At 47.7% G+C, this 24,942-nt stretch overlaps 1 protein-coding gene across 1 annotated transcript; it reads right to left on the minus strand.

Moving 5' to 3' along the window:
• Positions 1-154: 154 nt before the first annotated feature.
• LOC142583095 (uncharacterized) lies at positions 155-18,507 on the minus strand. Its single transcript, XM_075693394.1, has 4 exons — positions 18,398-18,507; positions 9,559-9,752; positions 8,211-8,269; positions 155-3,862 (listed from the first exon to the last, which is right to left on the minus strand). The coding sequence occupies exons 2-4, from the start codon at positions 9,743-9,745 to the stop codon at positions 3,206-3,208; spliced, it is 903 nt and encodes a 300-aa protein (XP_075549509.1). The 5' UTR covers positions 9,746-9,752; positions 18,398-18,507; the 3' UTR covers positions 155-3,205.
• Between the last annotated feature and the right edge of the window lie 6,435 nt (positions 18,508-24,942).

Raw genomic sequence — 24,942 nt, forward strand, 5'->3', positions numbered from 1 at the left:
CTGTGCATGGGCTCGGGTGGGCCCGAAAGCCCGGGCCGGGCCCGACAGGCCGGGCTCGGGCCATTTGGACATTCTCTTACTAGGCCTAGGACCGCGCGAAGAGCGATGGAACGGACATTGCTAGGCATAACGTCAAGAGACAGAAAAAGAGAAGTTTGGATCCAAGAAGAAACGTGTGTAGACGATATTCTAATTGACATGAAGAGAAAAACTGGAGCTGGGCAGGTCATGTAATGCGCCGGTTAGATAACCGTTGGACCACTAGGGTTACAGAATAGGTACCGAGAGAAGGGAAACGCAGTCGAGGACGGCAGAAGACTAGGTGGAGCGATGAAATTAAGAAATTCGTGGGCGCTAGTTGGAGTCGGTTGGCGCAGGACAGGGGTAATTGGAGATCGCAGGGAGAAGCCTTCGTCCTGCAGTGGACATAAAACAGGCTGATCATGATTACGAGTTTCACAGCTAATGAAATCGAGTGATCGGAATGTCGATTGTGAAAATCTTTTACGCCGAATTCTTTAAAAGGATTTAATCAGGGGCGACTGTTTTTTCGCTCTGATCTTTCTATTCCATTCATCTTATTTCCTGCCTCACGTCCGTGAGCGGCCGTTCTCGATTGACACGGCACGCGCATGCTGGCAATTGCCCGACGCTATCGAATCCTCCTCTCAATATCTGCGTTTACGAGAGTAGGTGGAGTTGGAAGTCTGAGCAAGCGGGTGGGAAGAGTCGGGTCAACCCACCCGTTTCATGCGGCTTGACTGAACTCGGCTCGGCCCAAACTGCTAGCGTTTACATGCACCCGACAATCGGTTTTCCTCCCGAGAAGCCGCCCCACACCAACTTTGTCGGGTTAACGTATACGTAGCGGCAGTGATGCGCTACTTACCTGTATTGAGGCACACTTAAGTCATCGTATCGAGGCGTTGGTCGATGATCTTTCTCTATATGTGGGCAAAAAATGAACGAGACAGGAGATTTCTCTATTGCACAACTGCTACGGCAATTTATTTAGGAGTTTCTAAGTTCATGGAATCTGTTACGGGGGTCCGTCTTCAAAGGAAGATTGCTTATCGCTGAGAAAGGCGCTGCCTTGCCCTCTTTAACCCCCTCCCCCATTCTCCCTCTTCTTCCAGAACGCAAGCAGAAAAACCTGTGCATCGCGCCGCCCGTGCACTTATATATTTAATACAGGCCTTCGAACGTAAAGTTAAATGACAAGACGCATGGATGGCTCGAAAGATGCATTGCACTTACGAAACTGTACGGTATTTCCCGTGTCACTTCCACAGCCTCAGATCTGCTGTCGAGAGGGATCTGAGGAGTATTGCTTTCACCCGTTCAAAAGAGTAAGTGTACCGGAATCGGGCAATGTTTAAAAAAACACCGCCTGACATACGTTGGTATTGCAAGAGCCTCTAAGGGGCATCCCATGTGACACATCCCAATATGCCCTGATGTCTCACATGGTAATCATGAAACAAAGCACGTTCAGGCTACCGTACGCCGCGCAGTGATGGCGTTTCATTTTTGTCCGTACCACGTCTGGATGTGACGTAAGGCACGCGATTTTCTTGGAGAAGCGAAAAGCGCATAGGATAAAGCGGTGCGCAATAAAATACCTAATGACTAATGGCAATGGCTGTTTTTGTGGAATTGGTAGGAACGTGCACATTTTTTTTTCAAACATCCCCTATGGGCTTTCTTGTCAAAGTGTCGGCGTAGACAGTGTCTCGGCTGGCAAATTAAACAGCCTTCCACTGAGCCACTTTTACAGGCGCTACTTACCTGTACACTATATCGTCAAAGGGCGGCCGATACCGTTTCTACAGCGACAGTCGCTCCATAGATAAATTCTTATAGTCATTAACAGGTCAAGAATGCAGAAGTGAGAACATTTCAGGGAATGGGTAGGCCCCAGCCGATCTTTGTGGATCACTCGTTCTCGCCTAACTTCTGCATGCGTGCGCCAGTGTTTCCATTTCAAATGGAAGCCAACCATCGTCCCTCATGGGACATCCCTAGCAATTTTAGATCTCTCTTTGGCGCAGGTACCCGTAGCATGCTTTCATTATAGGCTAAGACCGCGCCATTCCAAAACGCGCGTGTTGGGTCGCCACCCCACGTATGCCACGTATGCCACGGGTGCGGATGCAGTGTGCCTGCTCAATGCCCGTGTATCTCTTCGGTGTCTTTCCTCGAGCGTGCGTTTGTTGACCATCGCCTGCGCCGCCTGTGCCTGCCTTTCCTGCTGTCCATGCACTGGAACTGAAAGCTTCCCATACCGACAACAACGCCAGACACACAGCCTAGCGAGCGGGGGAATCACATAATGTATACATAGGAAACGTTGAGCATTCACGATGACCGCTAGCCAGTGTTTGTCTCGATGCAGTGGTTTCCAGGTTCTACGCAGACATATATTACAAATGTGCACGCCGTATCATGGCCAGTCTGAAGCGCGCGTCTGGTGTCTGAGCAGGCGCGCCCTCCTGACAGGCCATAGCCGTATGCATGCGTGCGAGTTCTAACACTGATGTGGGTCGGACAATGCTTTGCTTATCAGGTTTGAGCAAGCATAGAGTTCATGCCAGACATGAAACCGGCGCGCCTATTTTGCTGTTCAGAAAATCGTCTCGTTTGCGTGGTAGCCCCAGCGGCTGGCGTCGGCAGATTTGTTGACACAGCCGCAACGCCATCTTGCCAGTAACCGGCCGGTGCCTAACCGCACCGAGTTTGCGCATACATGCTGATGCAAGGAGGCCCGTTGTGTCCCGTGTCGGTGCGAGACGTAAGGGAGCTCCATTTCCATCGCAAAATGACGTGCAACAAACTTAGCACACCTTTTTTGGCCACTCCTGCATTCTTGAATTATCACTTGCTGTACACACGCGTGCGGATAGAGACACACCAAGGTACAAATATACGCTGCCGCAAGCGGGATCTGTGGGTAAGCACCACCAAAAACTCTGTTTTGCGCCTTGGAGCCTGCCAACACAAACTGACGAGTTCAACAAAGGAGACGCAGAACCTGCGTGTAATGCCGTATGCTGCCGCACTCGATGTGGCCTTCTCAGACGGCAGTCCGTTCGGCGGTGCTGAACTGCGGAGCGAACGATCGGGACTTGTCAAAACACCTTCGACATGGCTACGCGAGGAGTCCTGGACAAGACCGTGGACCGCGCAGTCTTCACGAGTGTTACGATTAGCGCCCGTCGGAGATTACGAAGCCCGGTTCATTTCCCCTTCGTCTCGACGGCGGAGGTTCCTTGGACGATGGCTCGGCGTCGATGTCGTTCTCAAAGGGGTCTTCTTCCGGCGGCAGCGTCGGGCTGCTCGTCGAGTCGATGGACGGCACCGGCGTCTTGTCCGTGGCCGTGGGCGCAGCGAAGTCGCGAGTCACCGACACGCTCACCGTCTCGCTCGTCGTTGTCTCCGACGTAGTTTGCGGAGCGTCCGTGCTCTCCTGCACCGTGTCGGTTATCTGAGGCGCACCCAAGTCTCCTCCGGCAACACGTGGACCGACTGTTTCTGCAGCCGCCGGTTCTGCGGTTGTCTGTAGGCTGGGGGCTCGCGTAGTGGTCACCACCGAAGCGGGCGGAGCCGCTGACGATGACGGCTCGCTGACTCTGGTCTCTGCTTCCTCGTCGACCGCCTCGGTCGCTGTGCTGGCGGGTCCCGTAGACTTCGAGAGCGTGCCGCTTTCCGTGCTGCCCTGCGTGGTCGGGCCGGCGGTGGGGTGCGCCTTGGAGTCGGGGCAAGGCTCGGCGTGGTGCGGGTGCTCGAAGCCGAACCCAGTGTCTGGTTCGCCGTCGTATGATTTTTCGGACGCCGGTGGAGCGGGAGGTCGGAAAACTTCATCCTGCATGAGAAAGCAAGAGTGAGAGAGGGAGGGGAAACACTTTGAAAGAACCGTTCTCATTTTACCGACTGTTTTTGGTTCTTGGTATACATGAATGCTTTCTTCCCCTGCTAATTGTCCGTTATTGTTGCAGTGATGCTCAAACGCTACAGCGATAGTGATTTATAAATAGTGAATAATAAGTGAAGTTATAGTGAACTTCAAAGTGATAGGGCAGCGACGCAAGCGTTTGCTGCGACATTCAGGCTCCCTTTCTATGTTGTAGGTAACAGGCACGAGTGTTCACGATATCGACAAGCTTATAGTGAAGAATGCGATGTGGTCGCAGCCCCGTCATGTCGAAGACAATGTCTTCTCAGCCGACCTCAGAAGGATTTGGTGCATATGAGATCTGGGTATCTTGTAACCACTTATAGAAAAAAACGGTCCGTTGGGTGACTTGTAGATGTCGTATGAACACGACAAGGATGTTAAATTATATACCTCATCATGTTAAGAATACGTATACCAATAGTTAGCAACTAAGGATATAATAAAAAACGAGTGTAAGTATAGCCGTAAACTAGCTGGGATTCGAGTCTTTGTGTCGTTGTCGGCTCCTGCCGTGCCGCGGCCAAATGCAATCTAACTGCCGTGCCCTCCGCCAAATGGCGTAGAAATAACCAAACAAAGGTTATCTGATTGGTGGCTAAAATCAAGGCAAGAGTGAAATTTCACCCTACCACTAAGTACAAAATATTTTATTAGTCACGGCTAGGTGGCGTGTGCCGCCGCCCGATTTAAAGAATTCAGCCTTATCCATCCATCCATCCATCCATCCATCCGATGGAAACAAAGTACCATGGAGATTTACAAACACGGCAAGAAAAAAATGAAGAGTTCAGGAAGGTAAAGGGGAGTGCCTCGCGATTTGAGGCCCGAGCTAGCTGGCTGCACGCGGACAACAGACACGATTAGAGGATTGGGGACAAAAAAAAGCAATAATGAGATGAATAGAACTGGAGCCATTGCAAGCGCAGGTAACGGTAAAATGCAGCGACAGAGGTTTTAAATGCGAAAGTTAAGATCGAGATCAGGTCGGCGAAAGGCTAAATAACAGTAGATGTAGTAAAACCTGGTTTAATTGGGCAGGTTAGGTGACACATTGTGCGTGCCCCGTTTCAAAGAAGGATGCCAATAAACATCATCACCACCATCATCATCGATAGCACTTCTCGCTGCGCACGCGTCGCCGCGCACGGCGTGAAGCAGGGAGCGCGCATCAAGGAATCCTAGAATTCGAGAGGGAGGAGAGCTCGTTCGGAGAAGCGTGCACGCGGAGGCAAAAGCGACGCGCCGGCCTCACTGACTTGTACTACTCACTGGCCGGTCTCGCCAACGCCCTAACGTGACTCGGTATCTCTCAGTGTCTGAGAGGGGATGCGGAACGACAACATGCCGCCGCGTCGAAAAACAATTGTAGACACTGAAGAGAGGAAAACGCAAGCGCGCCGAGGCTAAGCGCATCGGAGGGGCCACTGAGAGGCAGGGCACCAGCCACGCCAAGAAGACGGCCGAAACTAGCGAGACCCGTCTCGCCGAAATGCTCGATTCGTATCGCGCTCGCGAGGAGCTACGCGGGACGTAGAGCAGCGTTTTGGGGGCTCTAGCGGAAGAGTCACCCAACACAGATGCGTGCATGGCTGCACGAGGCTTCTGAAGAAAACAACGAGCGCCTCTTACGTTGCGAGACGGTCAAGGATAGCGTCATCGTACATTTGCGTGAAAGACGATAACATTAAGATACGAATTAAGTGAATAATAAACATGAAAAACAGACAAAATAAACAACGATGTGCGTCGCCACTTGACTGACACTTTTTCTTCAGCAGCAGCGCTTAACGCGCAAAGCGTTAGTTTATAAGGCAGCATATTTGAGTTCATTGCGATGGAGGCGCCACGCGGGTAGTCACGTAGGTTCTTTTCTTGTTCTTATCTAGCGGATTTTCCTTGTGGAAAAAGATATGTGCAATACATATAAAGTTAAATAACGCTAAATATGCTTTGAAGCTTCATCGTTAGAAGATATTCCTTAAATTATAGGGCTTGCGAAGCTGGTTAATAATTATTCAGTAATTATGCTTTACAGACTGCCAAGTTAGCCTAACTCGCTTGTTAGAGTGGCCGAAACGCTTCATGTTGCGTCGTCTGTAATGACCTTGGCTAAAGGTAGCGCACCCAAGATATTGCGCATCTGTATCTGTGTCAAAATAGCACACCTGTATCGGAGCGCCGTAACTAATAAAGGTACCCACTTCAGTTCGAGTTTATTGAACTTCACCATGACATTGTACATCACACAGCACATACCTGCGGAGACCCACCCTACCGGTGACAAAGAATAAATTTAGTACACATTGACGTGAAAACGCTTGCCGCCTTTCGATGGGGGCGAAATGCAAGAACGTCTGTGTCCCGTGCATAGGGGGCACGTTAAGTACCCCCTGGTAGTCAAAATGAATCCGCATTCCTCAACTACGGCGTGCGTCATAATCAAATCGTGGTTTCGGCACGAAAACGCCAGAATTCATTCGTTCAAAGCGCTTGCAAAGTTGCGATAAACACCATGTAAGTCGTTTCGTGTAGCACACATGAAAAGTCAGAAGAATAAGCTTTCTTTTCTTCAATAACAAGCCATTAACCAAGAATAAGCACAATAGTCGCTATAATAACGGAATACACGAGAAAGTTACATTACAGAATAAGTAATAGTTCCGAAACTTGCTCTCTGTACTACGTTTTACTCGGGAACTCGTTTTTCACTTCCTCTATATTTACAGTTCAAGAACAATAGTGTGTTGAAGAGTCTGCATGGTTGTCACAAAAGTCGCGTTATTTCCTCAATTCTCCACCCCTGCATCCTATGTATACACGCCTATTAAGCATCGCTTCTTAAAGAATGGGCCGCAATCCTACGTGCCGCACCGTTTCGCAAATGGTAGGGAACGGGATCTTGGGTACATCCAGAGCACGTTGAGCTATGTGCGTTCGGGACTGCTGTTTTGTGTGTGATTAAATTGTTCGCCGGAGAAGGTGACCGCTGGTAGGGTCGAAACCATGGTGGCTACACACCAGGGCTACGTGAGGCTGGGTGCATCCGTGGCTGTTGTTTTGTGTGCTATTAAATTGCTTGCCAGCGAAGGTGACCGCTAGCAGAGTCTGAGCCACGGTGGAAGCACGCCCGGCCTACGTGAAGCCGGCTTCGTCGGCAGCTATTGTTTTGAGTGTGATTAAATTGACTGCCGGTGAAGGTGACCGCCAGTGGAGTCCGAACTACGGCGAGAGCCAGTGTGCGCGTGTGTGAGCCATGTCTAGACGTCAAGAGGTGAACGCCGACGCCTCGAGAGGCCTATAAAAGCGGGCCGATCCGACACTTCACTAGTCTGCTTCGGGGACGATAAACGAACGCCGAGCAACTCCCGGGCAAATAAGCGGCCGACATCACGCCCCGACACCGAACACCGCCAGCCGCCGTGGAAGCCAGCCGTCGACGTCGAGGGTCACTTTTACGGGCCGCATCGGTTGGGACATACTGTCGGCGCGCCCGGTTTGCTGTATGTCACTTTTGATTCTGTGGACCCTAAATATTTGCTTTCCCGATTATTGCTTAGAAATGTAGGTTGAACTGATGTTAATTGTTCACGTTGCGATTAGACATCGTAATTGTTCAACATTGTTACACCCGTTCTTTCGAATTGTCACTTTCATACTTTTTCTGTCTAACATATTCGCATCCACTACTTAATGACGCCAGTTTGTTTTGTTGCTGAGAAATCACATTAAATTACTGCCCTTTGCTTGATTCCATCCGGCCTTTGTCTCGTTCACGACGGCAATTTGCGAAAGCCAAGCACCAGACTCCACCCTCTTATGCCACTACTCAGGAGGAGCTAACGCATCAACTCTGAGTCGTGACAATGGGCTGCTACCTCAGTTATCATGACTCCGTAAGTATAGTAAGGTATATAACACCGAATTCCGGCTATATATTTCGTGAATAATCGAGGTCTAAAAGTGATAATAAGACTCCGTTAAATATGTTGGTGCCGCCTTAGTCTCGTCTGCAAAGTTTGGTTGCTCAATCGCACGTTATTTTGTTGCTGCAGCGTTGCCAGAGCACTATAAAAGAGACCACCTTCAAAGTACCATTACACGTTGTCGCGTGAAGAGATTCGTTAGCTGATTCCGCTTGTTGTGCGTCGGACAAAACTAAGTAAATCGGTTGCTGCGTGCACCGCTTTTGTTTCGTCCATAAACTAGGGTTACTCGAAACGTATGCACGACGGGTGAGGGGTCACGTGGTACTCACGGGCGATGGCACTCCCCGCAGCCAGTTCATGAAGTCCGTGAAGGCCGCCTTGATTCCGGCTGCGAATGGCATAGAACGAAGCACGTTTGCATGAACGGTCCCCTTCTCAGCAGTTCATTTGTACTCACGACAAACTATTTAGGGAACGTCACAGCTTCCCAAGAAAAGGGCAAAAGGCCGCACAACAGACACACACAACAGCAGCTGCGTGATTTCGTAATAATGCGTTAGCTTGCGAAACTGAAATGCTTATATAGAGGTGTCATTGAAAGAACTGGTGACAGCACGAGTGACGGATAGCGGGTGTTCCAGCAAATCGGCCTTCTGAAGTTGTAGAACATCTTCCATACCACCCGCGAACATGCACGCCTATATGATGGATCCTTTTCTACAACAAATCAGTAAGCATTTGAAGATGAAGATCCGCACCTTCAAGACATGTATTTCATTGCCGGCGCCTGGACAACGTTTTTCTGCCATTTACTATTGACATCGAGCAAGCGCGCCCTTATAGAAAAAGATGTCCTGTGTTAGAAGTTAGGCTGATGCAGCGGACGCTTACACAATAACGTGCACTCATCGAGCGCCCATAGTGCGACCGGCGGTACGCGTATGGGCGCTCGATGAGTGCCTGACGACCTACCTCCGTAACCTGAAAGGTCGTGGAGTGTGGTTATGCCCCTGTAAGATAGACGTGCTATTACACGATTTTTTGTTACAGATAGTGACGTAGCTTATTTGCTTCGGATAAGGGTTCAAGCGATACCCATTTCTCATGCTCGACTCTGCACATGCTTAATTTGTCCAGTGCGTGTATCGGATGTCTTGCGCGCAGTCACGTTCACTTTCGATGTCACCTTCATCACCGATGTCTTCGCGGTTCCCTCATCCTCACTTTATCGGGCATAGAAGACAAGCCACTGTGGTAGTCCAGTGGCTATACGGCCTTCTGTTGGTGGGGTCGCGGGTTCGATCACCGACCGCGACGGCAGCATTCTGCTGGTGGTGGGACGCAAAAAGCACATTTTTACTGGGGTTTTGGAGTGCCCTAAAAGACTTGCCGGCGGTCAGAGTCAAATTGTAGCTGTCCATACTACAGCGTCCTATAGAGCTCGGGCGAAAGCTTTGGAACGCTCGACACTATAACAATCAGTTCGAGAATGTTTCGGGGACCTTTTACGCATGTACAATACTGTCCATACCTGAGGCAAAAGCCTCCTCAGTATCAGGGCTCACAGAGGCTATAGTTTGGAATGGAGCTTGCAGGACAACTTGCTATTCGTACACCTGCTCCCCAGGCGCCATATCGGCGTCTTTTTTTCTAACGTCAAATCTCGGAGTCACTCACACCACGAGCGTTCGAAGAATTCGGAGGCCCCGTCGCGAAGGCTCCTGGCCCCGCTGGCGATGCTCTCCAGGATGCCCCGTTTCTTCACGCTGTGTCTCGCTGGCTCGCCGCCATCTTGAGCTGCGCACGACGCCAGCGCCGCTGCGGACGCCAGGAACGCCAGGAGCATCAAGGTGCGAGCGCCCATGTTGTCCCTGCTCGGGAAACAGAAGTGGATTGTAATCACAGCACTAAGTCAGTTGAGACGGATACGGTTTGGAAGCTTTGTTTTGAATAATTCGGCGAAAGACCTTTGGTTACTAGCGGAGAAAATGAAAGCCGAGTTACCTGTCTTGAATTGCGCTCCCAAGCTTCCTCGCTGGCGCGTGAATGTGACGTGACGTCGCGTATATCGAAGTATATTATCCTATTTACACCAGTTTTAGTAAATCTCGAAACTCGCTACGTCGAGTAGTTAGTTCGCTTACAATGCAATTAATAGATTAAATTCTTTTACAGAGAAACTATTAACTAGATCCCCATGTAACGCAATTAATATCCATGACGTCTTGGTAAGCTGATCCAGGAGCTTCAAGGCACTGTCTCTGCCTTTCATGTCGCTCGTCGCTTTCATGTCGCTTTGCCTTTCACCATCGTTTCTGTGGTTTTTCTGGACTTGCGAAGCATGCTTTGATAGCAAGTGTAACCGTATTGCTATTGCAAAAGCGTAATTTACTAATACCGCTTAAATCGATATTGTTAGAGAGCACGAAATTGGTCGATTTGGTTTGTGAATACCATGGTAAACAGCGCAGGTGACAAGACAAGTGACAAAGACGGAATGCAATGCACTGACGACATGGCCAGAAAGAAATACGGGACATCGGGCCCTTTGTCACGCAGCGCATTTCCCACGCAGCGCGTGTGTTAATTATTCGGCTCTTAAATATTCGAACACTACTCGATATTCGATTTGATTCGCTTCGCTTCTAGCACTATTCGTGTTCGAATCGGTCTCGAAAATTACTCTTCGTACATCCCTAATTAAAATAACAAATGGAACATTAGGAGCCAATAAACAGTTTAGAGGGCACAAATTGTATCAACGTCAAAAAATAATAACACAAGTTAGCACACGCAAGCACTGACTTCTATCTCTAAATCAATAAAGGAAAATGTGTGCGCTGAGGAAGGGGGGGGGGCTATTCAACAAAAAAGAACAAATGAAACGACAACGTGAGTCACTGCGCGCACGCATGCTCGCACGGCTGGGCACTTAGAACACACGCCCGTAGTGATAACGAGGTATCTCACAGCAATAAATGCTCTCCTTTCAAGGCCTACAGTAGGTCATGGCTGGTCTATAGTCGTTGCCTGCTTGAGGACGCGGCGAAGAACGTGAAACGACGTGTGCAAAAAACCAGCGCACACAAGGCAGGCTTTATTCACAATGAGCTCGCTCTAACGACATTTTGAGTAGCCCGAGGCGCCATTCAGCTGCGTGTATATTCTTAGGCTTAGTACCGGTTAAGCTCCCTTCCTTTCATATATGTTCTCTCTCTCTCTCTCTCTCTCTCTCTCTCTCTCTCTCTCTCTCTCTCTCTCTCTCTCTCTCTCTCATGAAGTTAACAGACAACAAAGATAAGGAAGGCATGGCAAGTTAATGGTACGTTCGACTGGCTTCTACCGCGCTTCAACTGGATTTGCAGCGATGCGAAGCCATTTCGACTTTGGAGCCAAGGAAAAAGAATGCTACAGAACGTGCTAGCTGCTCCCAGAGCAATAGGAGTATAACCTCGTGATCGAGTTTCTGTCGGATCTTGGTCGCGCTTCCACGCGATCGAAGGTGGGTGAGCGCTTCCGAGGGATCCGCGAGCTGGAGCACGCGGCGCTCCGAACAAACCAGGCGAATGTGTTCCGAGAGCTCGACCATCCCAATGTAAAGCGAGCTGCGAGAGCACTCTGTAAACCGCTCGAAAGCAGCCAGTCGAATGCACCATAAGTGTCCTACAAGTGAAATGTAAAAATAGTACAGAAATGCACTGGTGGACGAAAAGACAATTTGCCGCCGGTGTGAGCCGAACCCACATCTTCCTCGTTAGATGTGCGATCTTCTATAACAATTCAGTTACAGCGACGGCAGTGTACCCCTGTCCACTCTTTTGTAGTATTTGTGCGCACTAGAGCTCGCACACAGAAAATTTAGCTGTAGCGCAACACGTGGTCATGGCGGCGAATGTGGAACGGCGTCACACTAACTCAGGATCAGGCAACTGGCACCCTACATTTGACATCAAGGCTGCCATATAGTCGCAACCGTCACGATAAAATCAACTAGAGGAATAAGGGAAACCAATATCAAGTCTGAAGCCAACTTCATTGAAACGCAAGGAGGTTAAAGGAAAACTTTAACCTCCTTGTTGGTTAAAGTTTTTCTTTAACCTCCTTGTTGAAACGTATAGCAATACTAAAAGGAGAACTAAAGTGCACGAAAGCACAACTTGTCGTGTCTCATAAGTTCCCATCACTTACTTTCAGAACCGCAGCCACATCACATTTTTTTTTCTTGCTTAGGGACCTCAGTGAAGCAAATTTGGTGAGACCAAAAGTGCGCCTGTAAATGTTTTTCTCCCGAAGAATTATTTCGCCGTAAAAATTGAAATTGCTTTATTTGCCACGGCAACTGAGTTGGCCAAATACACTTCTTTCATCAAAATTAAAAACTATCGCGGGCACATTCTACACCAAATTCAGCTGCCTTTGCGCGTGATTTACTACCTCTTCTGCCTTTATCATGCTAGCTAAATATTTATTTATTTATTTATTTATTTATTTATTTATTTATTTATTTATTTTATTTTGCCCTCAGGGCAAAGCATTACAGATGGGAGTGGGTAATACATAACAACACTGAAAATACAAACAGCAGAGAACAATAAATTACCAAGACAGAGATAAGTTAGAATTTCTAAGTGATCAACACAACATATCATTCAATAGAAGCGGTGACAGCAGTCCGAAACAATACAGGGTCAGGAATTGTGGCAATTGAGGAAGGTAGGTGGTTCCAGTCATATGACGTGCGAGGAATAGAAGAATCCGAGAATGTTTTAGTTTTGCATGTGGAAATGCCTACCTTATGTATGTGATCTGTGCGGCGTGAAATATATGAAATGGGAAGAAGTAACTCGTAGCCAATACGCTCATGAGGAAATATTTTGTGAAAAAGGCGCAGGCGTGCAATTTGGGTCGTGATGCAAGTGAAGTTAGGCCCAGGGTAGTCTTCATAGTGGTTACGCTTGATGTACGATGAAAGTCAGAGAATAAACCGCGCTGATTTATGTTGTACCATCTCCAGTAGATCGATCAAACTCTTAACACCAGGGTCCCAGATTGATGAAGCATATTCTAGCTGTGAACGTACGAGTGTAGTATAGAGTAGAAGTTTGATGCTAGTTGGGGCTGCATGCACGTTACGTCTCAGATATCCGAGCATGCGATTAGCTTTGTTAGTGATGTGCTCAATGTACGCATGCCAGCTAAGGTTAGACGTAATATGAATTCCAAGGTACTTATATCTTGTAACAGGATCAAGTAGCACACCATTAAGAGTATATACTGGCAATTCACTATTAACACGAGAGATGCGCGTAAGTTTGTACTTTTCAGCATTTAAAGTCATATTCCAAGTTTTGCACCGACCCGCCGTAGTTGCTCTGTGGCTATGGCGTTAGGCTGCTGAGCACGAGGTCGCGGGACCGAATCCCGGCCACGGCGGCCGAATTTCGATGGGGCCGAAATGCGAAAACACCCGTGTACTTAGATTTAGGCGCACGTTAAAGAACCCCAGGTGGTCGAAATTTCCGGAGTCCTCCACTACGGCGTGCCTCATAATCAGAAAGTGGTTTTGGCACGTAAAACCGCATAATTTAATTTTTTAATTAAGTTTGGCACTATGTTGAGATAGCGTTAAAGTCGGACTGAATCATGTGCTTGTCACTATCATTTGTTATTTCTCGGGAAAGGACGCAGTCATCGGTAAAAAGATGTACAGTACAAGAAAGGTTAATGGGTAAGTCGCTGATAAATATCAAAAAAGCAGGGGGACCAAGACGGTGCCTTGGGGCACACCGGAAAGAACAGGGTGAACGGTGGAATTAACATTGTTGACGGCAACAAATTGCTGACGATGGGTAAGGAACACTTCAAACCATTTTAGAATGTTAGTGTCTAATCCTACCATGCGCAGCTTTAGTAACAAAAGATGACGGGAAACCTTATCAAATGCCTTCGCGAAATCTAGAAACATGCAGTAGGCGATCGAGCGGCAGTCTAAAATTGCGTGAAGTTTGTGCGTGAATAAGAGTATAGCTGTGTTTCGCATGAATAGGACTTCCTAAAACCGTGCTGAGAAGGATGAAAAAAAAGAGGTTGATTCAAGGAAAGTGACAATATGTGAAAAAGAGTATGTGCGCTAAGATTTTGCATGGGATGCTGGTAATAGATATGAGCCGGTAGTTAAAAGCCGAGTGTTGATCACCAGATTTATGCACAGGAACCACCTTACCTGTCTTCCAATCGACCGCTAGTTCACCGTTTTCCAATGACTTCTGAAATATTTTAGTTAAGGCAAGCGATGAATACATTTTAGTACTTTTCAGGAACTTTGTAGTAATGCAATCAACACCAGCACTGGAGGATATCTTAAGATTATCAATTATTTTAGCTATATCGTCAGGATGGATGACTACAGGGCACATTGGGAGGAAGTTATGAGCCCAGTTGAGGGAAATCCGCAGTTTCACCACTTGAAAAAACGCCCGAAAAAACATCATTCAGTACATTTGCACAGGCAGTATCAGATATAGGTTCGTCACTTGAATTCGTTAGTATTATTCTAGACGTTTCAGAGGGGTTAATGGCGCTCCAAAATTTTCTTGGGTTTATACCCGGTACCTGGTAGAGTGCTATTCTGGTAATTTGCTTTAGCGTTCATGACCGCAAAATTGTAAGTGTAAGCTGCAAAGCGATAACGGGACCAACGGTGTTCAGTGCGCGATTCTTTAACTGAACGGAAGAAGCGTTTCTTACGGTTAGACAAGCGCTTAAGATGCGCGTTATACCATGGCGCACGCAGGTGATAAGGTATTACACAAGTAGGCATGAAACGGCTGGTGAGATCTAAGATTTTGTTCTTGAATAAGAGCCAGTTTGCGTTCACCGATCGCGAGTCTAATTCATCGAAAAAGGTGGCTAGGAAAAGCCTAGTTCATTATTAACTTTGTTGAAATCAGTGCAATGATACATGCGTATTAATTTAGCGTGACTAGCAGATTTTTGTATGGGAATGCTCACAGAAAAATTCAGCTAAGAGTGGCCGCTTAACTGGGGCATGTAGGTTACTTCTGAACACAGTTCTGGGTATGTTGTTAGTGCGAGGTCTAATGCACTTGTTGTAACTTCAGTAATTCTTGTAGGCTGAGTAATAATTTGGGTAAGATTGAACAGTGAGCATAAATTAATGAATTCCTTGCATAGCGCCAAAGAGGAGGATGGTTGCACCGAGGACCAATCGATGCTCGGAAAGTTAAAATCACCTAATAGAAAGATAGATGACGAAGGGTAACGCGTTACTATGACATTAATGGTATCATGAGGCTCTGCAACAAATGTAGGAGAGGCATTAGGCGGTCGATAGCATGCGCCTAGGATTATTCTGCGGTAGCCTAGTTGAAGAGATACCCGTATAATTTCGATGCTTGACGTTATGTGAAGAGAATATGACTATTTTTTTACTGACTGCTATTAGTACGCCACCACCTTGCCGATCTTTTCTGTCACAACGATACAAGTGGAACTGATTTGATGAATCGAATATCTCAGAATCACGTATGTATTCATGCAGCCAAGTTTCAGTTAGGATGACGATGTCAGCAGAGCACGCACTTATGGCAGAGAAGAGTTCAGTACGTCTTTTGAGGTCACTTAGGATATTAGTAAATAAAACTGATGTTTGAGCTGCGCTTAAACGGTCACTGCCCCTCAGTAACCGTTAGGCAGATTTACAAGAGCTAGATGCAGCGGGGAGAGACGAAGGCGCGCGCTGGGGTTACCGGCTTGGTGTGTTCTGCGGCAATCTCAAATGTCTTATCGTTTACAGGGTCATACATGTAGGATCTGTCGTTCACGACCAACTTGTGGTATTTTAGCTTAAAAGATGGGGAGCCGGGCAGTGATTTGGTGAAGCCAATAAGTTTTTTTGCGTGCTTCGGGTGTGGCAAACGAGTAATCTTCTGTCACTTGAATGACTTCGTCTTTGATGTCCTTTTTACACTTCAGAATTTTTTTCTCTGGTTTTGAAGTTGTTGAACTTCACAATCACCGGACGGCATCCAGAATCAGAATACCGCCCTAATCGATGGGCCCTGTCTATGTCATTCGGCGAGAGTTCGGGGTCAACGTATTTTGACAGGACGTTTATACGCGTGTGTGCGCGTATATACGCGTGTATGCGCACAAAAAGTTGCACGTGCAAATAACAGGCATCCGTGTATTTTTTTTTCTGCGCAAGTACCATCTTTGTCACAAGTTTCGTATGCAGGTACTCCGCCAGCGAACTCTATATATAGTGAGGCAGCCCGAGGAAACGATCGTTCAGGCGCACAGTGTCTTTGCAACTTTTGGCAAACACTGTACGTGGGAAGGCGTGGCGGTGTTGGCTGACGCCGTGCTTAAATGCTGAGACGAAGACAAGAGATTTAGCCGCACCGCCCATTTCTGGATCGGCTGGTTACAGCATAGCAATACACTATAAGGCTCTTCCGTGCGCCTACACCGCTTTGCCGGACTCTCCGTCCGCATTTACTGCATACGTTCAGGCGCTTTTCCGAACGGTATATTACGCGGCTTGGCTATTCTCTCTGTCCATTAGATATAATGCTTTGTCCGCAGGCGTGCGCGTAATCGCTTACACATTGCGCTTTGCGCGCGAGGATCAATGCACGGTCGAGACACGAAGCACCGTGAACGATGACTAGGAGCACGCACATGGTCGAGCGAGCTCCCATCGATGGCGTCTGCGTGAGAAAGCGATACATACAGCGCAAGTATTGCACGCATACACAGAGCTCCCGCATGCATCAGCGAGCGCTGGCTTAATTCTCCGCTCCCACAAGGTAAACACATTATGAGCGCGCCGCGACGACTCGGAAGAAACAGAGAAAAGAAATAACGAAGACGTGTGGAGGCAAAGCGGAAAGGAGACGAATGCAGAAGGCGGCCCGCCTCGGAAGCAAGGCTGACGCAGTCACGCGTTATTAGTCCGTGGACGAGGCTTCTTTAGCGTCGGTTTATAGTCTTACCGAACACTTCTCTACGGCTGTCCTTAGGAGCCCGGACAACTGCTGGTGCTTTAGGCGATCGTATATATTAAGCGGACGCGCTCTCTGCGAACAAGGACGCGCTGGGCGAATGGAAACAAGGCAGCGCGCGAAGCGCACTGAGGAGTAAGAACAATTGCAAAGAAGCAAGAACAATGGCGCCTACACGGACGCCAACCGGTTTGTCTCTCACACGAGCGCTGTGCCGTGCCGACCGCTCGTTCCCAATGGGCAGGAAACGAAGCGGACGCGTCCGTGACTGCGATGAGTAGCGGGTCTTACTCCTCGCGTTGCTCCTTTTCTCACGCATCTCGAAACGAAGTTGCGAATGTGTGTGTGTGTGTTTGTGTGCACGTGGCGGGGCAGGATGGTGTGTTCTTGCAACAAATGAGATCTGCGCCGGCAATCGGAACACGCGATGAGGTGAAAGTATGCACACTTAGCCAATCAGTGACCGATAGCAAAGCCCTCAGGCATTTAGCTTGGCGTCCCGAGTGGAATGTGCAGGCATACTATATACGAGATCTATGCGCGCGTACGAAGCGTTTGTCGCAGCACTGCAGTCGACCCAACGAAAAGGACAGAAGCTGAGGTACATAAAGTAACGTTTTATTTAAAATTGGAGTAAATTAGATTTTAAACTTACGACTTTGGGAGCGATTAAACGGCAAATAACAGACGTAACGTGCAGGGACAAGAAGGTGTGCGGTGTGGATTAGAGAGCAAACGGGGGTGCAGCCGATATAGCCGGCCCGGTATTGTGCTATCTTCGGGGTCGGCCCACGTATGGGGAGTGCTTAACGCCTGCGTCACTTCAGCCGCGGGTCCACCCGGGATTGTACTATCTTCGGGATTTTTTTTTTTCTACACGTGGGACCCGATAATGGGGAGAGTAGCCGTTAGGAGATTCGATGTAAAAAGCTCTGAAATTTTTCCTTTTGTCGCCTTATTAACCTGTATTATTACGTGGAATTCTGGGTTTTAGATATTCATCGCTGTGTTTTTATAGCTATTATTTTGTTGTAGGTACTGCTTCATAAGTTTTTGGTTTTCTTGTCACTTACCCTTGTAAGTCCTCGTATGCTTCATCATGGAGCCCTCTACATTCTTCGGAATAAGGGACTAGTATGTGAAATGATCTTTTAAATGATCCGTATACCGTTACTCTTACGCTAATAAATTACGAAATTCTGAAGAACGGCCGACCTCAGAAATTAAGCCAACATTCTCAAACCTGCGCTTACAGCCAAGAATCTCAAAGGGCGCTTCACAGAGGTCAGATGGCGCGTGCAGACAGGAACATTTCAATTTTAGACGGCACGCGCGTATATATAGGCCTTCTTTCTTTGACATTACTATTATTGATTTCTTGCAGCCGTGATTCACCAACTTCATTGTATTTCATTTTTTTTTTCTGGACTCCATGCTACCCGCTCGTGCTAGAGGACACAATTAAATGGCGAAGGTATCATGCACGTTACCTCTGTGCCTTCGACGACGGCCCGAATGACGCCGAATTGAAGGCGCCGCTGCCGCTTCGAAAATTTTCTTCAGGCTCGAGGTGGCTTCCCTCGCAGTTTGGGTCACCACGTTCTCTTTCTTTTTAACTTTTTTTTTAATTTAACGATCGCGGTATCGGCACACCCCGTTACGGGAGACGCGGCGCACTGCTGGTGGCGCCGTTAGGGGATTCATGCAATTGATTGCGATCGCCCGCGGGGCTGCAGCTCCTCACGGTGGAGTGCAAACCTGCTCCCGTATAGGGCGCGAGCGCTGCAGAACCGCGGCGATCACCAGGGCAACACGATCGCTGACCCGACAACACGCACACAGCGCCCGCTTCCCACTAGGCATGCACACCGCAAGGGAGGGGGAGGGGGGGGAATGGATGGACGCCTGCAGAGGGCCGCCGCGCCCCCTGGAGCGACTCAAAAACGATCGGGCGCTGCTCGCACGCAGGTTGCGTTCGCCGCCTTCGCACCGTGACGGAAGATTCGGCGCATAAATGACGCAAACACACGCAGAGTAGGGACACGGGAAAAACGCTGCTAACAATTGAGAATTTCGTTGGGGGAGAACAAGCTCGAAGAGTAAGTAGGAGTAAATACAAGAGCAGCAACTCTGCATACTTAATTGTGTTTGCCTTTCTTTTTTCTTCGTGCGCTGCACTCAACGTGATTCAACCTCGACGCATGACGCAAGCCATGTTTTTCTTCGTAAACGGAAGCTTTATTCACACGCATCCGTTTTCTTACGTTCTTTCTCCCGAATTTCTATCCTCCTTTCTCCTTGCAGGATCGCCAACCGGAAGTCGGCCTGGTTCACTACCCTCTCTCCCCCTTCTCTCTCTCTCTCTCGCTCAACACGCCATGGAGCTGCCTGCAGTACCGGCGTAGATTGCCGTGTTTAAGTAGAATGCAAGCTGCTGCGAATGGTCTCGGACGAAATATTGTTTATGTATGTATGCGAGTGGGTTACCTTTGTTAAATAGTTAGTCTGCTAAATTGTTAGGTATGGTTAGTTAGTAATAGTTAGTGGTAGTGATGTTTAGTCAGTTATAGCTGATAGTTAAAGTTAGTAATAGTGATAGTTAGTTAGAAACTCAGGTGGCCAGAATTATTCCCAGTCAATGTACCATAGTATCTCTCACAGCAGGTTGTTCTTTAAGGATTTAAAACCTTAAAAATAGCTCACCAAAATGTTAACTCCAATGCCATTAGCGTCGAAGCAGATACAATACGATTCTTGAGAACAATATCATGCAGCAAAGCACTCCAATCACGAGATGTTTGAAGTATAAGTGCGAACCAATCATGGTGCCAAGCAAACCAAGCATGGTAGAACATCTCAGGCAATCAGTAACGTACGGTTTTCCGATCTATACGGTCTCATTTCAATGTATGTATGCGTGTATTCATTCAGGCAACTTTGCGCAAGTGGATGCACAGCCGACCGCAAAAGTTTACGGAGTGCACCTTCGCACCTTTTTTGTCCCACTGCCCAGCACAATAGCTGCGACGAAATTTCGCGTTTTCTTTTTCTAACATCTCTTTTTTGTAAATTTCACTTTTTTTTTTCGCTAACAGTGCTCCGAAAACGTTTGCGGTAAGGCGTATGTGGTTCTGCGGACAGGTGTATTTACAACGCGATGCTCAAGATTTACACTATTGTGTTGTGTCGCGACCTTCACGGATGAAAATTGTCGCCCGATGAGACCCGTTTCCATCGAGCACAGAAAGTAGAAACGCCGTCAAAAGTATCCCCTCACAGCAGATCGCATCTGGCTGCTGACACACTTGATGCCAGAGTGGTAGCCGCACAGCGTAAAAAAATGTAATTGAATTATGGCGTTTTACGTGCCAAAACCACAATCTGATTATGTGGCACGCCGCATAGTGGGGGATTCCGTAACAATTTTGACCACCTGGGGTGCTGTAATTAACGTGCGCCTAAATCTACCCGCCGTGGTTGCTCAGTGGCTATGGTGTTCGGCTGTTGAGCACGAGGTCGCGGGATCGAATCCCGGCCACGGCGGCCGCATTTCGATGGGGGGCGAAATGCGAAAACACCCGTGTGCTTAGATTTAGGTGCACGTTAAAGAACTCCAGGTGGTCAAAATTTCCGGAGTCCTCCACTACGGCGTGCCTCATAATCAGAAAGTGGTTTTGGCACGTAAAACCCCAAATATTATTATTATGCGCCTAAATCTAAGTACACGGTTGTTTTGGCATGCCGTGCAGCGCAAAGGTATTACGTGGTCATTCATATGATAGAACGGAAGGTCTCTTCAGATACACGAGCCAGAAAGAAGCAGATGTTACATAAAAAAAGTTTGTGAGCGTTTTCTTCTTGCTTTTTCGAAAACATTACAAATAATAGTAATGTGGCACGTAGCGCAACCGTACCTGTGGATCACGCTGAAAGTTGTGAAAAGAGGCGCCATGACAGCGATCACAGCGCCCCCTCGCACCGATTCCCCTTCTGCAAGGGCACGGTCAGGTTAACAGAAGTTCAGAGCTGGTGACACAACGTGAACCAGCTCTGTAATAAAGGGACTCCACATTGCTCGGGAAGTCAAGTGCAATTTCTGCGGGCTGCCTCCGTGGACTATGCGGTGAAAGATGCACCTTGTCCCCGTGGTGTTATACACATATGTCACTATATACAAACAAAACGAAAATTCACCGGCGTCACCGTCGATTCACTACACTAATGAGACTGCCGTTCCTGATGGTCACTGTTTCGCGGCACCGGTCACTGTTTCGCGGCATCACAGAGGCACCGGCTTTTCTCGCGGGGAGGATGAGTCATATAATCGTGAGCATCACACCGCGTCACTCGATGCTTCTTCGCCTGCGAGGCAGAAGCGCCCGGTCCGTTACTACTTGAAGTCTTGAATGCGGAAGTCACAATCATGGGAAACGACAGACAGTGAAGCCAGCGAAAGCATAGAGGAAGTTAGTTGTTTATTCGAAATGCAGAAATAATAGGTGAAGGGAAATGAAAGCGGGCGGAACAGATAACTGGCCAACCAGTGACAACTGATCCCACATATCCGCACTAACGCGTGCGGTATATAGAGCACCGCAAAACGTATACCACAGCAAATATTTCTGGGTTTCCGCTAGTCTTATAGATTTCTGCTAAATCGATGCGGATGTCACTTCTATCCGGCTTCGAACTGTGCAGTTCGAACATGCGCCCTGAAGTAAATAACTAGAAAGGTTATCATTGCAACTTTGTGGATTCGTTGGGGTACATATGTACGGATATTCGAAATTCCGAATACGAATCGAGAAGTTCTTACTATACGATTCGTATTCGATTTCGCACTTCACTATACGAAATTGTCTGATATTCCTACGTGTTGAACCATAAGGGATAACGCAGTTTATCGAGTTCGAGGCAGAAAGACAGGAGCATGTTGGGATTGTTGTCAAAACCACTCCAAATTCACGAAGCGTTCCTAAATTCTCTTTGCTATTGGCTGGCCGCATTTGCTATTATCTCCTTTATCGAACGCAGGGCTATACATACATACATACATATATATATACATACATATATATACATATACATATATATATATACATATACATATATATATACATATATACATATATATATACATATACATATATATATACATATACATATACATATACATATATATACACACACACATATATATATATAATTTTCGGGGGGTTTATATGAACTCTCCGTGCAGTCACTTTGTTTAGAAACGAGAAAATATTCGGTGATCGCTTCGATATTTAAAGCTAGTTTTTCTCGTTTCTTCTTATTTGATACTTCATCATTAAATTTCACTTTTCGAACACCTCTACTAAATAGCTAACTTATAGCTGCTAATTGTCCTGAAGCTTGCGTCGGCCTCCAGAGGCAATTCATTTGAAAAAGCAAAATTGCACTAACTGCCGAAGGTGCCTTCTTTTTAAAAATGTGTTCAGTATTAAAAACAATATAACAAACAGACGGAATATTCTATTTTACAGTGATCAGTTACTAAACAACGAATCGGGAGCTGAAGCTCGCAGGAGATGTCTGTTCTGATGTTGAAAAATAACAAAAGGAAAGAAAGAAAACTATAGGAAACAGTTTTAGGCAAGGAAATGTCGAGCCGTCACTGCCGCACACAAAAATTCTCGTATCAATTTCAATTTCGCCTTAAAAAGTAATGAACTATATAAGTAATCTAAAACCCTTTGACAGCAGTGATCGCGAGCCTTTGAGCTCAGTTCATATAGCGAAGCGACCAACGGTTTTTTTGTATATCACCATTCACGTGGTGTAGTTGCACATCGTAAACCGGTCAATACATTTGGTAAAATTAAATACTCCATATAAGTCATTTTCAATCCTGTAGTGTGCTCCAATGATTCCTTTCACTAATTCACATGTTGTCTTTTACATGTCGTCACATGAAACCTTTTCCTGAGAACCAGGTATTGTGGACTTGGGTTACGAGTTCCGTGGTATCCGTGCAAGCAAATTTTATACACCCGCTTTCTTTTAACGTGTGAATATCAGGAGAAAATTTTGTCAGCTTGTTGTAGATGCCAAATGGACAACTGATTGCGCATTTTGCGATCAATTGCATCTGCCTGCGAATTCTCGTTTTTCTTCTTAGGCCACAGAGAAGCAACACACGCGGAAAGGCTAGTAGAGAAAATTGTCTTTGCTATTATAGGCATTACGGAACCTTGGGTGATTCGACATCGTCATCCGTGGTTTGCGGTTACACACGCAAATGCGATCGAAATTCGTCCACGTCTCCGTTCTCCGATTAACAGAAATGTTATTATCGACACTAATTATCCTTAATAGACTCGCCAGTCAAAGGTACTGTCGAAGGTTCAGAGACGTCTTAGCCAACATATATAGAGCTCTTCCAATGCCTGTTACGACGATGTTATCAAATGTCTATAAACGTTGTATGGTCTAACGCCATGACTTCTTCTGCAACAGGAACGCACAAACTTAATTGCTAAGGATTACTGAACGATAGATTTACTGTGCATGCTCTCTTTCGAGCTCTACCAAACGCTAGCATGCAGCGCCACAGAAGGTTTCTGTATTTATATCCAAACAAGAAAATTACGGAATGATTGAGGTAGCATAAACATGAACGCATGACGCAGGCCACCAGCCCTCAGGATAAACTTTAAAATATTCGCATGCAACACTTCACTGGTTCGTAGGGATTCTTACGCGGAATCTAGAATGGTGCACAAGTCTTACCTGCTGTGCGTGTCGCAGTCGCTTGGTTTCTTGAACACGGAAACGTTGTAAGTTACAACAGTTGGGCCTCTTAGTCAAACGCTCTCTGTCGTTTCTTGGTTAGCAAAAAAATACAAACCGGATTGGCGGTGTCATCCTGGCGCAGAACATGAATGGGGCGACCCGTATAGTAATTTAAGCTTGCATAATAGCTTCCGTACGGTCCTGATAACATCGATACTTCATGACCTACACCGCTTCGCACAACAATGCCGCGCTGGAATGTCACCCGCAAAGGAGAATAAGAAAGAGAGGAGGATGACAATATTAAAGAAAGAAGCGATCTACGTTTCACTAAACGTTTCGTAAACGCGAATTTTCGAAATGAAATCCGCGACCGAAGCTAAACGCGGAGAAAGCTGGCGTGACCGGCGAATCTCTGAAAACAACAAAATAAAACGACGAGCCCACTTACCGGCCGATTGAGTCACGGTCGGGCGAGACTGTCCCGTTTCGTCTTCCCTCCTCGGTCGTCTGTCCACCGGCCGTCTGCCGCGTTCGTGACGGGTTTCGCAGGGGAGTCGTGCGGGCGGTATACGGACGACGACACCGACGCGAGACGCAAAACAAGAGCGGCAAGCAGGCAGGCAGGCAGGCAGTCAGGCAAGCTCGGCGACTCCCACACTTGGCGAGCCAACGTAAGCGTTTCTTCCGGCCCTCAGTGCGTGCGGCCGAGGAGCGTCGGTGGGCGATCGCCGTCTGCCGCCTCTTCGCGTGCTCGTCGGACGAGGATTGTTTCCACTCACGTAAGGGCGCCCACAATCGCTTGTGTGTGTGCGTGCCCGTCGAGTGTGCGTGCGTTTAGGGCCCTTTGTTCTGCGCCACCACTGAGGCGAGCAGCTGAATCAACCACCGCAGCGCTTCCTCTTTCCACCCCCACCGCCCTTTCCCGCCCCACAGGCAAGCCTCTCTGTCAAGGACTTTTCCTTCGTGGCCGGCCAACACCTCCCCCTTCCCTCACTTTCCCCCACCCCTTTTTTTGGCATTCCGTACAACGCGCTGCAATGCACAACAACCTGGCTTCACTTTCTCCTCCTGACTTTCCCTCTAACTCTCCACCCCGAACAGCCCGCGACTAAGCGACGCCACTTACTGGGCAGCACAACCTGTCCGGGCGGCAGTCCTTTTGTGCTTTACGTTTTGCGTCACAGCGGCCGCCTAGCGACCGTGATTTTACACCCGGCGAGCGTACGGCACCCTTTCACCGAGTATGACGTCACCACGC

Source organism: Dermacentor variabilis, chromosome 5, assembly GCF_050947875.1.
Source record: "Dermacentor variabilis isolate Ectoservices chromosome 5, ASM5094787v1, whole genome shotgun sequence".
Taxonomy (NCBI): domain Eukaryota; kingdom Metazoa; phylum Arthropoda; class Arachnida; order Ixodida; family Ixodidae; genus Dermacentor; species Dermacentor variabilis.